This window comes from Tetrao urogallus (genome assembly GCF_951394365.1).
Source record: "Tetrao urogallus genome assembly, chromosome: 4".
Taxonomy (NCBI): Eukaryota; Metazoa; Chordata; class Aves; order Galliformes; family Phasianidae; genus Tetrao; species Tetrao urogallus.
The window spans coordinates 34,888,297-34,903,439 of NC_136817.1; the positions used below are offsets into that span (position 1 = coordinate 34,888,297).

At 41.4% G+C, this 15,143-nt stretch overlaps 1 protein-coding gene across 1 annotated transcript; it reads left to right on the plus strand.

The window, feature by feature from the left end:
- Positions 1-2,962: 2,962 nt before the first annotated feature.
- FABP2 (fatty acid binding protein 2) lies at positions 2,963-5,353 on the plus strand (the record flags this gene model as incomplete). The annotated part of the gene is made up of 4 exons (XM_079534527.1): positions 2,963-3,029; positions 3,663-3,835; positions 4,395-4,502; positions 5,303-5,353. 4 exons carry the CDS (start codon positions 2,963-2,965, stop codon positions 5,351-5,353), a joined length of 399 nt encoding a protein of 132 aa, XP_079390653.1.
- Positions 5,354-15,143: the final 9,790 nt, after the last annotated feature.

The following is a 15,143-nucleotide window of genomic DNA, read 5'->3' on the forward strand; positions in this document are numbered from 1 at the left end:
ATGTTTTAAAGTTCCTTAAATGTAACGAATCAGCAGCTTCTTGGAGAGAAAGTCAAATTCACCTGAAAATTAGGAAACTCTCTTGAAATGCTCAAATAAAGTGTAATTTTCCACTTGTTAAGAGTTCATACTGTCGTGAAACAATTGGAATATGGAAGATGTTGCCACTATTCAAGTGAAGTATTTTCAAAGTATCTATCAGTAAATAATAAATAAATATCCAACCTTCCCATATAAAAATACTGTACATTATGTATGCGCATGAATGATATATCCATATTCTTCTACATATATTTGAACTGCTGCATGGCATGGCCCCATGTTTCTACTGGATTCAAGTCAGCTTTTCAAGTGAAGAAGTGGCTCAAAAGTGACAGTGCACCACTGACAGAAAGAACACTTCTGCAAAGGCTATTAAAAAAAAGAGAATATTTTTAACAGTGTGATCACCTAACACCATACTTTTGTTTACATCCATATATTACATAAGTGATATAGATAGATAATGATAATTACAAAGGTCAAGAGACAACGCAATGCAATATAGGAGATAATCTGACTAAGAAACAGACATTCTTTTTGCTTTTTTTCTGAGCTTCCTCAACAGTGGGATGGGTATCCACGATGAGCACAGCACTGGGCATGGGCTATGACACTTCTGAGGCACCAATTTTGTGCCCAGCTCCATAGTAGTACAAACACACATCTTCTGCCTTGAAAATAGCCGATTTTTATCCAGTTCCAACTACAGGGCTGGCAGGTATACATCTCCCTAAGGCAAATGTCATGCCCATACCTGGCAATGCTACAGCTCACAGTGAGATATAATAAATTTCTCCTTGATATAAAACAGTAATTCTGGAATTACAATACTTTCGTAGGGGCAAAATTTTATTTTCTATGAAAATTATGCCTACTTCTTTGCAAATTTTATATTAGAACTTTGCTGTAAGTCAGTGCGATTTAAATAAGAGAAAGAAATAAACCTGAATATGCGGGAAGAACCTTCATTTAAAAACTGTAATAATGAGATGTAAGTGCTGTTGTTACATTATGAGGTAATCCCTTACATTTTCAACTGCAAATACACAGTCCACAAGCCTTTGATACGCCATCGTATCGAAGACGGGATTGTAAGGAAAGAACAGCTGGCCAGTACAGCTAGAGTGGCAGACCGTGCTTTTCCCTACACTCAGACCAAAAAAAAGGCATTACTAAGGTGAAAGGCTGCATCTTCAAGGAAGGGGAACTGCAGCAGCTGGTACAGAGGAAGATGAGAGGACAAACTGCAGCTTGAAGAGGGTATGTCCACAACCCCAATCCTTGCCACTTCTGGGTGAAACTTCCCATGCAGAAAAGGCTGTGGGTTCTTGTTCCCTCACACAGTTTATGCAAAACCCCCAGGTTCAAAACATCTGCTGTAAGAGGAGATGGCACACTTCAAATGAAGCGGATTATGAAATAGACATAAAAAGAGCTCTGATGGCAGATCAGAGAGAACCTCTGCTGGGATAAACTTCTTAAAGTGGAATAGATATAGGCAGAACAGGAGGTGTTCTCACCTGAACAGACCAGTTTGTACCACATCCAAACTTCTGGGAGACCAAAGGGTCTGAAAAACAAATTAATTTTGGTGCACAGTCAGTAGCAGACTGTTTTGGGTGCAACTACAGCAACTTTGTTTGCAACAATAAGAATCTGAGTTGTTTTCTTTTCCTCTTTCCTTAACTTCTGTACAGTAAAGGTGAGGAGTAGCTATTGAGTTACTTCTTCCTATATGCTGTTAGCCAGATTAGCATTGATTTCAAAACAAACCTGAGTGGAATGGAAAGCCACACCATTTTGGTATCACTAGCAAAGTTCTAAATTTATAGTTACACTTCAATAAAACCTTTTGCTGCGGTCTAGAAGAAAAAGAAAATTATCGTAACACCAGACTAGTAAAATTCATTAGTTAGAGCACAACCCCATTACCTGTGTGATGAGCAAAATTCATTTCAGCATTCAGGATTTACATTTTAAAGCTAACAGACAGCAGATCTAGTGCCATCCATAGGAACAGACTAACTATAATACTGAATTTGGTACAAAGATTTGATATCAGCAAACTTGGTCAGTTTCAAGTAGAGCTACCTTGTGGGGAAGAAAGAGCTAAGTCAGAGTGTGCTCATTTTCTGCACTATCCTTCAACATTTAAACCTGGGATCTACAGAAATCAACCACATTGGGTAAAAATCACTTAGCAGCACATCATCTATTGTAGAAATGGACAGAAGCAGAGCATCCACTGAATGGGCTACAATATAGAGAATGTGTAGAAAGTGCCCTGAATTTAAACTATTTATTAAAGAGTGGGGACATGAATAGAGAATATCACCGCAATTTCCACAGCTCGGCCCTGGACTAGAAGGTAGCAAATTGTTTCTGAAACTGAAGTGAGTTTCCAAAACTACCTGTGGACATTCAGTGGATCCTTCATCTCACGTTTATTATGTGAAGTACAATAGATTCTCACCAGATTAGAACAGACAAAGCAGAGATTTGCGTATGGCTTGTTAGGTAAATGCATTTTCTCCACTTGTAGAAAGACTCTTCCACCAACCTAAAGTCCTATGCAACAAAGAAAATGTCAGTACATTTGCTTAGTCTAATTATTACTTTCACTAGATAGCCAATTTTTTACTACAATTCAAATAAGATGAACACAATGGGTGGCTATTTATAAAGAAGAGTAATAAAGATCATCATTTGGGGCAATAAAAGAGAGAGAGATTCAGCAAACAGTTGCTTACAAGTGGAAAACTTAGTGAAACTACAGTGACCCCCTCCTTGACAGGATCAATGCCACAGTTGAGCTTTAGCCAGCCACATCATCATGTAAATTGCTTTCCTGATAAGCCAGCTCATAAATTCTGTTTGCAAAGCTCTGCTATTTACCAGAAGTCTGCCTATAGACAGAAAGATGGCATTTAATGGTACTTGGAAAGTAGAGAAAAATGAAAACTATGAAAAATTCATGGAAGCGATGGGTAAGCCTTACTTTTTGAAAGCCGGAATACAAACTTCAGCTGTTCATGAACTACCATCGGGCTGACCTGGCCTTTGCTGTCTGCTACTTTGCCCTTGCATGTTGCCCTGCATTTATTTTCAAAAGATTCTATAGAGGGGAATACAGGGTAAAAAAACACTGATTTGCATTGTGATAATCTTATGCATTTAGCTAATTCCAGTAGAGGCATTTCAGAAGAATCTCCACGTCCACATTTGTGGAAAAGGCTCAGAGAATTTGCGTGGTAAACTTTAAACAGAATTATATGTAAGGAATATTATTTTGATCAGACTGTTTGAAAAATTACACAAGAAGGAAATTGTTGGTCTCCAGTTTTGCAGAACATGTGATTTGAGTAATTTTAACATGTTAGTGCTTATTTTAAGCTTGTACAAACTGTGTGTAATATGGATATAAAATCATCCTAGTTGGATGGTGGTTTGTATTACATGTGTACTGCTGAACACTGCCTCAATGAAAGGTGGAGAAGAGTAACACTGAGTTAGAATTCTGGGCTAAGCTCCCTCAACTAAAGAAAAAGTCATGAAAAAAATGCAAAAATGATGTTCTAATTTGTTTTTCTCTGATTGATGTTAACTGATTTTTTTTTTAGGCGTTAACGTGATGAAAAGAAAGTTAGGAGCCCATGATAATCTGAAGATCACAATTCAGCAAAATGGAAATAAATTTCTTGTCAAAGAATCAAGCAACTTCCGTACCATCGACATTGAGTTCACTCTGGGAGTCAGCTTTGAATACAGTCTGGCTGATGGGACTGAACTTTCAGTAAGAGACTTTTGATATCATTATATATTCATTGAATAGCAATAACTTTACAAAGTACAGTTTCAAGATTAATGACCTGTCTTCCTAAGTTCCAGTTTAAATTTGGCTTTAAGGTCTGACAGTCCAGGAACTCTTGCACCATATATACAAAATCACAAATTAGCCTTAACTGTTAATGGTTCAGCATTGCGACAGGAAGCTCAGGGATCCATACAGTGCCCCAAAAAGCAGAGCATCCAGCAATTTTCACATGCTGAAATCCAGGCAATTGCAAACTTTACTTCTTACAATACCCAAGTACACCATCTAGAGCACAGTGTGGGTATCTGTAAAAAATGAACCATACCAACAGAGAAAGAGATCACCTGAGCCTGACAAAAGAGCAGTTAAATAAGCTTTTTTCTAATATTTAATTTTTTATAGCCTTTCCAATTGTGTCCTAAAAAACATTATTACACTGTTTTAATCTCATCTTAAAGCACTTCTGCAGCTGTTGAATCAAATCAGTGCCATGTTTATTGCAAAACATTTGTGGGTTGTTTTTTTTTTTCCATTGTAGGGTTCTTGGAACTTGGAAGGAAATAAACTCGTAGGAACATTTACTAGAAAAGATAATGGAAAAGTACTCACAACATACAGAGAAATTGTAGGCGGTGAACTCGTTCAGGTGAGTTGAGCAGTCGCTTAGACACAATGTGGGAATACAATAACTGAAAACATTCTCAGAGATATCCTGAAAGACCAGAATGTTTTTCTCAACCAAAATAACCTTGCTTATCTTCAGATAAAATTCTCAAATCTACTAAAAGTATTAAAAGCTAGAGCTTTGGAAATCAGAACATAAAACTGGCAACTTGTGATTTCCTACCTGGGTGAGCTGTATCTTATCAACAAGTCTAAAGTCTGTGAATACAAGCTGTATGTAGAAGCCATATACATACTCCCTGAAGGCCCTTTTTTGCCTTCTAAAGTCATGCTATAGGAGTTTTCCCAGGGATAACATTCTCAGCAGCTGACACAGAGCAAGAAGCTAAAGACAAAGAGAAACCTTCCATAGCTCTCTGACCAGCTGGTCACAAACTTCTTAAATAAATAGCCCTCCAATGGACAGGTGTGAGCTCTGAGCTATCAGAACATAACAGGCCAACTCTTTCTCACATTTCTAATAAAAGCAAGCACATATGTGACACCTGGGAATATTTCAACACTTTAGGAGTTTTTGTTTGTTTGTTTGGTTTGTTTTTGAAAGAACTGTCCAGTGGTGGTTCAAATGTTTCCATAGAGAATTTATGCCTACTAGACAACAGGCTGCTTTCCTTCTGTTCCTTTCCTCAGAGCCCTTCCAAAGGCTTTTAGGCCCCCACATGGCCACCTGCCATAATTAATTAAACCACCTCTGACCACAACACCTGTGAAATGAAATTTTATAATAGCAGTCACTGATTTTTCTTCTTAATTTCTGAACAGACCTATGTGTATGAAGGAGTTGAAGCCAAGAGAATCTTCAAAAAGGAGTAAATACTTTACCCAGAACAGCACTGGAATCAAAATCCTATTTAAAAAAAAAAGACAATTTTTCTACATATACTTTTTTTTTTTTTTAATCTCCTCACAGCACCTCCTATATTGTGATTATTCAGCCCTAATGAAAACACAAGTTTACATTTAGTATTTTACCTTGAATTAAAAAAAAAAAAAAAAATCCAGTTAAAATTTGAAACAAAGACTAAAAAGTTACTTGTAGGAAGTCTCACCTGAGTAACATACTGTGAAAGGCTGCCAAAACTATTTTCTATGATCAAAACTTCAATATTTTTGCACTGGTTCTTGAATAGCAACTTAACTTCCTTACCATGACATTTGTAGTGACAAATAGTTTCTTTGTGTATGGAGTATCGTGTAATAAGAATGGTAAAGCTTAAGAGCCCCCTGACAACAAGCAAGTCTCAAAAACTGTTATATGAAAATAGAAATATACAGTAAATAAAAAAATATGCTCTGATTATACAGCGCACTTTTTGTTTTAAATCGCATCTCTGATACCTTGCTGAAGTCAACAGGAGCAGTATCAAGCACTTACTGACAAGAGACAGATATCTCACATTGCAATTTTATAAGTTGGGTTTAAAAACTACGGCAATGCTTTGAAAGCATACAGGCTTGAGTTGTCCCCATTTATTGAGGGTCAAAGTCATTCTGTCAAGAAAAGTACTGGCAGCTCTGAGTGATTTTCTTTCAGGACATGAATGAAAATATTCAAGGAGTCTTAACTAGACAAAAAATGAGTTCAGATTAAGCTGACTTCACATGCAGTGCCTCTGATGGGTAACAAACAGGCACCACATTCTGCTCATGCTGTTTATTCTGCAGCTGCTAAATTCAACCCAGCCTCAACCCCCTGCAACAGTTCTATTTCCTAACGCCCTCTGAGGGCCAGCACTCTGCCCCGTGCTTACTTCTGTTTCTTAATGGGCACAGTTACACTTTGATTTTAACGGCTTTTTTTGCTTTTTTTTTTTTTTTTTTTTCCTAAGTACTTCGTTAAGTTTGCCCCACTCTCCTTGACTTTTCGCTGGGAACAAAAGTACTAAACAAAACCTTTCACCCTTCACTTACTTCTTTAGCCTTTCTGGCCTACGCTCAGGGCTCCCCCTGCTGGCACCACGCCCTCATGGCGCGAACAGGATTCCACTCGAGACGATGACGAAACTCATTTCCTTATAAATTGGGATTTCCCCCGCCTGCCAGATATTGATCGTAATAGATAGTCTGCTCACCGTTCTATACAGCGAAGCTGCCTGCAGCCCTTGCAATGTTGATGGAGCTGTCGGGTCTCAGCGCAGTGCAGCTCTGTGAGCTCCCCTCACAGCATAAGCCACCCACACGGCTTTCTGCGCTCTTAGGGAGCACGGCTAGCTATCGACGGTAAGCGCGTGTCTCAGAACAGCTTCCTGTTTTCCGGCCTATCTTCACAGCAGCATTTCCGAGCTCATCCTTTAGCTTTCTCCAGGAAGCCACAACAAGAATTTGTGTACGCTCCCACTCGAGTCCTGCCGTGGTTTAAGACGCAAGGCCAACGTGACGGGCGGGGGCTGATGTCTGTTTTCCACACACCTGACAGAGCGCGCCGAGTGCCGGCAGGGAGCCGCGACCAGCAGAGCCTACGGAGCAGTGCAGGAACGGCACCGGCTCCAAGCCGGCCTCCCAAGGCATGACTCCTCTCGGCAGCAGTGGAGGCGGGACTTCCCTCTTAGCCTATCTTTACCACACCAGCCCGGGGCCCCGCCAGCTCCTCAGCGGCAGGGCTACCCGGCGGATAGGGGGCAGAGGAGCCGTGGACAACTGCGGTATCCCGACCGCTGCGCGGCGCAGAGCTGTATAGCGCGGCCGCAGATAACGCCACAGCGAACAGCGCAGGCGGCTCCGAGCTCGCGCCGGGCAGCAGCAAACCGCCAGCAGCGGGGCGGACCGCGCGTCACGCGGCAAGGGCGGTGCCCGCGCGGGGGCGTGGCGGCGGTACGTGCGCTCCGCTCCCATTGGCTGCCCACCCGGAAGCGTAGCGAGCGTCTGCGCGCCGCGTACCGCGCCGAGCCTCTCGCGGCGGCCGCTCCGTGCCGAGGAGATGGAGGCGGCCGTGCGGCGGTGCCCGCAGCCCGAGGAGCAAAGCGTGGCGAATGGAGAGCGGCCGCCGGCCCTGTCGGGGCAGTCCTACTGGCTGGACCTGTGGCTCTTCGTCCTCTTCGACGTGGCGCTCTTCGTATTTATCTACCTGCTGCCCTGATGGGCCGGGCCCAGGTCAGTCGGGGCGAGGCCGGAGCGGGGCGGGTCCCCTCCTGGCGGCAACGGGGGGGCAACCGAGTGCCGTGTTGTCCCGCTCGCCGTGAAACGAACGTCTCGCAGTCGAGTCCGTCACCTCCCGCCTGAGCGCCCTCTCGCACAGGCTACTGCTGCCACGCGGGACAATCTGCTGCGACACGGAGGTTTCGGGTTAATGAGCCGTGAAGCAGAGGCCGAGATTCACGGACAAAGAGCGGTAAATGCAGATGTAATTCAGAACAACTAGCAGCTTGGCTTCTTTCGACAAAAGCGCTTCACTTTGTAGGTTGGGCAGTACACCGGATGCTTCTTTCATGCTAGCTGCATCTCCCAAAGGCTGTACAGCTCTGAAAGTAACCAGAGCTTTCTTTTTTCCTCAGAGCCACGTGGATCAGGAATCACTGGATGCACCTTCGGAACACAAGCAGGACCATTTGGAGGAGAAGCATTTGCACAGCACAGACAGCAATGGAGAACGAGACTTCCATTGATGGAAAGGCAGGAAGCTCCTGAGCTGGAGAGACAGGTGCATGCTGTATTGCTGTACAGCCCACGATATATTGCAAGTATGGTCTTTAGGATCGTGCCTGTATCTTGCCTTTCCATGTTCTAAATTGTGCCTTTCAGGACAGGAGACAGCTTGACTGTGCTTTTGTAATTTGCTTGAAGAGTATAAATGAAAATATGCACTGTTTGAATAAAATCCAGCAGAGACTGAAGTTGTTACTGACTTATTTGTTCAAAAGATGAAACTTAGCCCATTTGTCTTGCTTTTGAAAAATTTACCTCTCTCTGTACAGGAGCGCATGCAAGATTCTTGCTTCAGCAGTTACTGTGCCAGTGCACAGTAGCTGCTGCCCTCACCTGCTGATCTACATAATACAAGTTCTGATTTCCTTGCTACAAGCAGTGAAGGAAGAAGCTTACAAGAGCACTCTTAGGCAATTGCCAGGTTTCACATACCCACTCCCCTCAAAAATTTCTAAGACTCTGCCTATAATGAGGCTTTCAAAAACAGTGTTGCATCAGTGAACATCTTGAATGCTCAACTTGCTTGCTAGACCAATCAGGTTTTTAGGAAGACTGTGGCTGAAGGCAGTTCAGTATCTCTATTCTTTATTTTCACCTTATTAATAATTTGAGAGGTATAATTTGATTTTTCAGAAATATAAAATGTAACTGGATTTCTGAGTTCGGTTGATCCAGTATTTTCTGACACCACCTGACAGGAGCTTATTTTCATTTAATACAATATTCAGGACACAGAAGTAGGTATGCATGCTCTATTTTTTTTTTATTTTTTTTTTTCATTCTTAAGCAGTTCTTCATTGATGCTGATTTTCATTACATATTCAACTTGTGTATTCAGAAATAAGACTGATGCTTTAAGAACTCAGTTACCATCAACTGCTAGTGTTTATGACCTATGAAAATGTCAGTAGCTTAAAATCACAGGAAAAAAAAGTGAACAGGGCTTGGATTCTCACAAATAGGAAAATGGTTTCCTTTTTATTTTTCTACAGCTGAACTGAACTTATTATAGAGGTAAGTATACTTTTGTTTCCCCTCCTCCCCCCAGAGATTTCACTGTAAAATCGCAAAGGAACAAGCTATTAGAGAAACACTAAAGCTGCTTCATTTCTCCTTTGTAAGGAAGACTGTTGAGAATAAATCCTGACAATTTTGACAGAAGAGCCATTAGGTTAAGAGAACGTAATGTAGTGATTTAGTTTTTTCTTTCAATTGAGTCTGAAACAGAAGGTTTTACATATCTCAGAAAACTTAAAAGCTATCAAAGCACAGGCATGTGCTGCTTTGAGCTCAAGCTATTTCATAGCTTGAATAACGGCATCAGGACAACCTTCATTTGTAACTAGGTACAGCAAAACTGTACTATATTATATACTATATAGTACAGTATATTATATAGACTACACTAGAAAGCCAACTATAAACCAGTACTTCAGGTGATGAATTTTACTGTTTAAATATGGTCACAGAACCACCGTCTCTTTAAAGCTTTCAAGCATTACTATTAACTATCATTTTTTAAAAGTGTGGTTCTGGAAAGCCAGGGTGTGGTTTCATTGTTGCAGGTTTACTTCTCATTTTTGAGGAAAGCGCAGCATACAAAAAGAATACAGACAAAGATATTTTATATTTTTATCTGATAATCTGAACAAGCAGAACTTCGCAAGAAAATAATTCTACAGACTGAAAAATATATTAATTACAAGACTTATTAATGTATTTACTGTTAAAAATATGTCTAGGCTCTTATACAAATCTATAGCCAGGAGGGGATATTTATAAAAAAATAAATAGGCACCCTACGTAAGTCAAGACAAGTTATCACTTATTTGTTAGCAAATATTACATACATACATACATGGAGTGCAGAGTCAAATATAAAAACAAAGGTGTCTTAATTAACTGTTCTACTATTATAATTAAACACCTGGTAAACATGGGTCATGTAAAAAGTTGTCTGGTAAGATTGTTTCAAGCAAAGCAAGGAGACAGAAGTACATCTAAACTACTGCATCTACTTTAAAAATAAGTTTTACCAGTTTGGAAACCAAATTCATTGGCATCAGTAACAGGCATTCATATTGCTTATTGTACACAAGTATGAACATTGCTATGCATGTTTAAAAATAACTGTTATAACATCATTCACAGTTGTTGCTGTGCTATTTATACATAAAAATACTGTCATTTCAAATACAATTTCTGCAAACATTTTACAAATTATACATTATTTACAAATTCCATACTCCTCTGTTTGTTTCTTTTACACAAGTATTAGAAGACAGCTTAAATGTTATGTATAGCATATAACATTGTTGTAGGAACATTAGAAAAAAAATTAGTTTACAAGTCTTGAAATCTCTTTCAAAAATAAGACAACTAGGAATCTTCCAAGGTTTTTCACACTCAAGGCTTTTTCTCTGGTTTGTTTACAAAAAGATACTGAAGTTTACCACCAACCATTCCTAAACATGCATAATTGTTTGCTACAAACTCCAGAATTCATTTCTCAAGTGCTATAAATTCTCATCAATAAGGTAAAAAGGTTCATCTAAGATACCTGGTTTGTTGCATATGTTGTGTTCCAGTTTCTACAAGTTACAAGTAGTTTAAAACACTGACCATGAAGAATAACCAAATGTGTAACTTTGTTCATTGTTAGAGTTCAACCAAATGTCAATATTTGGTTGAAGCACTAAAGCTCACACATAAGGTGTATGAACATAAAAAAGCCTTTCTGACTAGCAGTGCAAGCATAAGCAAGAGTGCTTTCCATGAATATTTAACCTGCTTGCAATATTTTCCTAACTAAAAGGCATTTATGTTTAGATATAGTCAGCAGCACCCCATTTTTAAGATAAAACTAACAGAAATAATTTAAAAAATTCAGCCTTTCCAGATTATACATTACTTAGAATAGACTGAAACAGAACTCTAAGCCTACGCTTCTGACTCAGCAACACAGAGTGGTTTATTTCAAACACTCAGGGCTGCCATGAGGGTAAAATCCTGCTCACCCACCTCCCACCCGTGCACAAATTTAACATGTAACCAAATAAAAGATAAGTTAAACTTCTCTTCTGCTTTTTTACTGAATTAAGTTGGATTAGCGAAAGACACAGTAAATGCCAAACCTGCCCAAACAGCAGGGCAGAGTGCTAGAACAGAGGAAGAAGCTTTTTCTTCATGCTACTCCAGTCTGAACAGCTGCAGGATCAGTCACACTTAATTGCTATGACAGTACTTCACTATTTGTAGAATTGTTTCAAAGAGGTAAAGTTTGTCAGTAAAATCATGTATAATCCCCACTAAATGTTGCCAAAACATCAAGCTGAAAAGGTAAGTTCAATAAATAACAACAACCTCCATAGGGACACTTATCTAGCATGCTGTCTAGCATCTCATCTTGAAAGAGTCCAATAATAGGTTTTCAAGATGTGGCTGAACAGAGCACTAGATTATCTCAAAGCTCCCTTTTCTCAAAAAAATAAAAAATTGGACATGATTATCTTCTGAGATCCATTCCAACCTGGGCTTGGACTGTTCTTTGATTCCATGATTCTGAAACCTTGTAAAAACATGCATTTGAAAGTTGTACAGTAACTCTGTATTTTAAAATTAGCATCGCTACTGCTCTGTCTGTAGTTTATGTAACTGAATTTCAGTAAGGATACAGCTTACAGGATAAACAAATCTGATAAGCAAGTTTAAGAATTTGTACAGAGCAGGTATATTAAAAGAATAGCATTACTACAGTTTATTTACTTGTCACTATTGCTGCACGGTATTGAGCAGGGGAGGCAGGAACAAAGCAGGACAGCCCAGGGAGCCCTGCTCTTTGCTGCCTTGCAGCACTGGCAGCTTTAGGGCTTTGCTGGGCTCCTTGTGCTCTGTTGGTGCCTCAGGAAAAGAAGATATAAGCTGGTTAGCAGCAGGAAGCAGGATAGTTCCCCAGGTTAGGAGGACAAGAAGGACAAAGAGGCAGACGATGGCTCCAATGAGAAAAGCAACGTGGGCAGAGTTTGGGCCAAGAGCACATCGTGGCCAGTACTGTACATGGCTGACAAGTGCTAAGTAGTGGAACAGCTGGTGTACAATCATCTTTGGACCTGCCAAGGATGCTTCTTGCCACAGCTTCACACTCTGGCTTCAGCAAGACATTAGGGTGACCTGTGTCTGAAGGACAGAGTGCCCATGAAGAAAATGTGTCTGCCCACAGCTCTGAGGCCTCCCCCAAGGTACGTCTTCAACCACAGAGGATATACCATCAAGGAAGTCCTGCCTCCATCTGGAGTGCACCTTCACAAGGAAGCGTCTGCTAAGGGATGTGCTGTGTTTTCTCCACCACACTCAGCAAGCTGAGAGTGAAGCAGGAGCCCAGACACTTAGACACCTTCTGCAAGGGCTCCTACCTGCATGTGGAGAAAACCACCCACTAGTTCCAGAACCAAGTAACAGCAGCTTGGAGGCCTGTTGCACAATTGCTGCCAGACAGTGCCGCCCTCTCACAGCTCCTTCAAGACTGAGCTCACCACTACCTCCATTGAAATGATGTTTAGGGTACAGCTCCACAACATGGACCTGTTCCTGAGCATTAAGCAGGCTGATGCCAGCTTCAGCAGCAGCACAGCATAAGCCAGCAGTCTATGCTGGGGCAGCAATTCAGTCTGTTTGGCACACAGCCAGGTGTGTCCAGCACCACAGCTTCCACCTCCAACTATCTGCAGTCTTGCACTTGTCTGCTCATGGGCACAAGTTTCCCGCCCCTTCCCTCCCCAAGCCCTGAAGACAGTTCACAGAATCACAGAAACACCAAGGTCAGATAAGACCTTCAAGATCATCCAGTCCAACCATCCACCTGTCACCAATAGTTCTCACTAAATCACATCCCTCAACACAAAATTCAAACGTTCCTTGAACACCTCTAGGGTTGGTGACTTAGCCCCACCCCCCTCCCAACCCCCAGGCAGCCCATTCCACTGCCTGACCACTCTATCAGAAAAGTAGTATTTCCTAACATCCAGCCTAAATCTCCCCTGGCACAGCTTGAAGCCATAGTTCACAGTTGTGATTTGCCACCTGACAACCACAGCTCCCATCAAGCCTGACTCATAAGGGATTGACAATGCGGCACAATGATCTACTGCAGCACCTTTGCTGCTTCCTAAAGAAATGCCTCAACTGCTTCCTTAGGCCACCACAGGGTGCCTGAGGATATGGGTCTTATCCTGGCCTTCTGAACAGCTGGTCTGCTCAACATCTTCCAGCAAGCAACCCACAACCAGGTGTTGCTTAAATTCAAGGAGCCGTGAGATGACCTTACAAGAAGGCTGACCCCAAAAGAGGTCTCCACTGACACAGAAAGTGGTCTTCTCACACAAAACTGCACTGATGGGACTTGTAGCAGATCATCATCTGCCACCAGCTGCAAGAAGGAAGAAGAGGGCAGGCAGGATGCAGGGACAGAAAGGAGAGGGAAGGCCCTGTGCTGCAACTTTCTGCAAAGAGAAGCAATATCTTCATTGGGACAGCCCCCGCAGCACAGAAGACAGTGATGTAGCCATAAATTTTCACCCTGCCTTCCCATCCCATAAACTGGCACATTCTGCACAGGACCTGACATTACCCCTCTCAGCTGTGGTTATGCAGGGACCCAGCAAGAGACACCACTAATGTGCCTTGATGTGCTTGCTAAAGGCAGGGTGGAGAACCTGCCTGTCTCAGGATGGAGCGTTCTAGACAAGCAGCAAACACTACTCAACAGACAGTGGGTATTGCTCCTGCACATTTTCTCTGCTGACAAACCTCATTTTTGGGAACATGACTCCATACGACTTAAGATGACACTGAGTGGAGGCTTGCAACAAAGCACTGTTAACATGCAGGCAGCGATCTCTCACAAGCATGGAGAGACTTCATCACTTCTGCAAGCCCCTGTATACAGATGTCAATGAACTGATTCTATGAACAAATGCTCCATCCGTGAGTGTCTATGCAGAACTCCATGGAAGAACATGGGCACAGGATGCTGAGTGCACAACTAACGCGCAACCAGGGAGCACGGGCAGAAAGCACAGAATCCACAGATCTCAGACTGACTGAGATGGAAAGGGCACTCTGGAAGCAATACGGGGGGGCTTATAAGACAGAATGGAACAGACTGTTTAGCGTGGTCTGTGTGACGGAACAAGGGAAAATGGTTTCAAAAACCAGAAAGAAGGGAAATTTAGATTGAATATAAGCATTTGTTTTTGGTGTTGTTTTTTTCTTTACCATAAGGTTAGTGAAGTACTGGAATGTTGCCAAGAGATGCGGTAGATGCCCCATTCTTGGGGCATTCTAAAGGTCTGGCTGGACTGGGCTCTGAGCAACCTGATGTAGCTGTAGGTTTCCCTAGTTAGAGTTGAATCATGACCTTTAAGGTCCTTTCCAACTCTAACGATTGCATGAATTTATGATTCTACTTGAATTCCCTTTAAAAAAAAAAATCTTACCTATCACAAACAAAACAGTTTTAAAGAATTATTATTAAGGCTTTTAAATAGCAAGCTAGAAAAATCTCTGGATAAACCTGTATTAAAGACACTTAAAGGTTTGTGAAAGCACAGACTCTCAGCAACATCAGTCAAAACAATCTCCTGCTGCCTGTCAGGGAAAAATACTGCTCTGCTATTCCCACTGTGTAATATTTACTGGTAATATATTTATTCCTTTTGTTAGCGTAAGTATGTAGTGACTGAAGTCTGAAGGAACACTTCTTATACTGCAGCTATTTAAGTGTTTAAAAAAAATTTTCAATTAGTAACATCTAGTTGATCCCACTGCTGTAAAATGCATACACTTAAAGGGACCCTTTTTAACATAAATTATAGAAGACAAGCCAAGTAACAGAGGTAGGCATTAAGGCAACTAGGAGTAATAAATCAAAGACCTAGAAGTTTAGCACCTCTTTTCCTCTGTT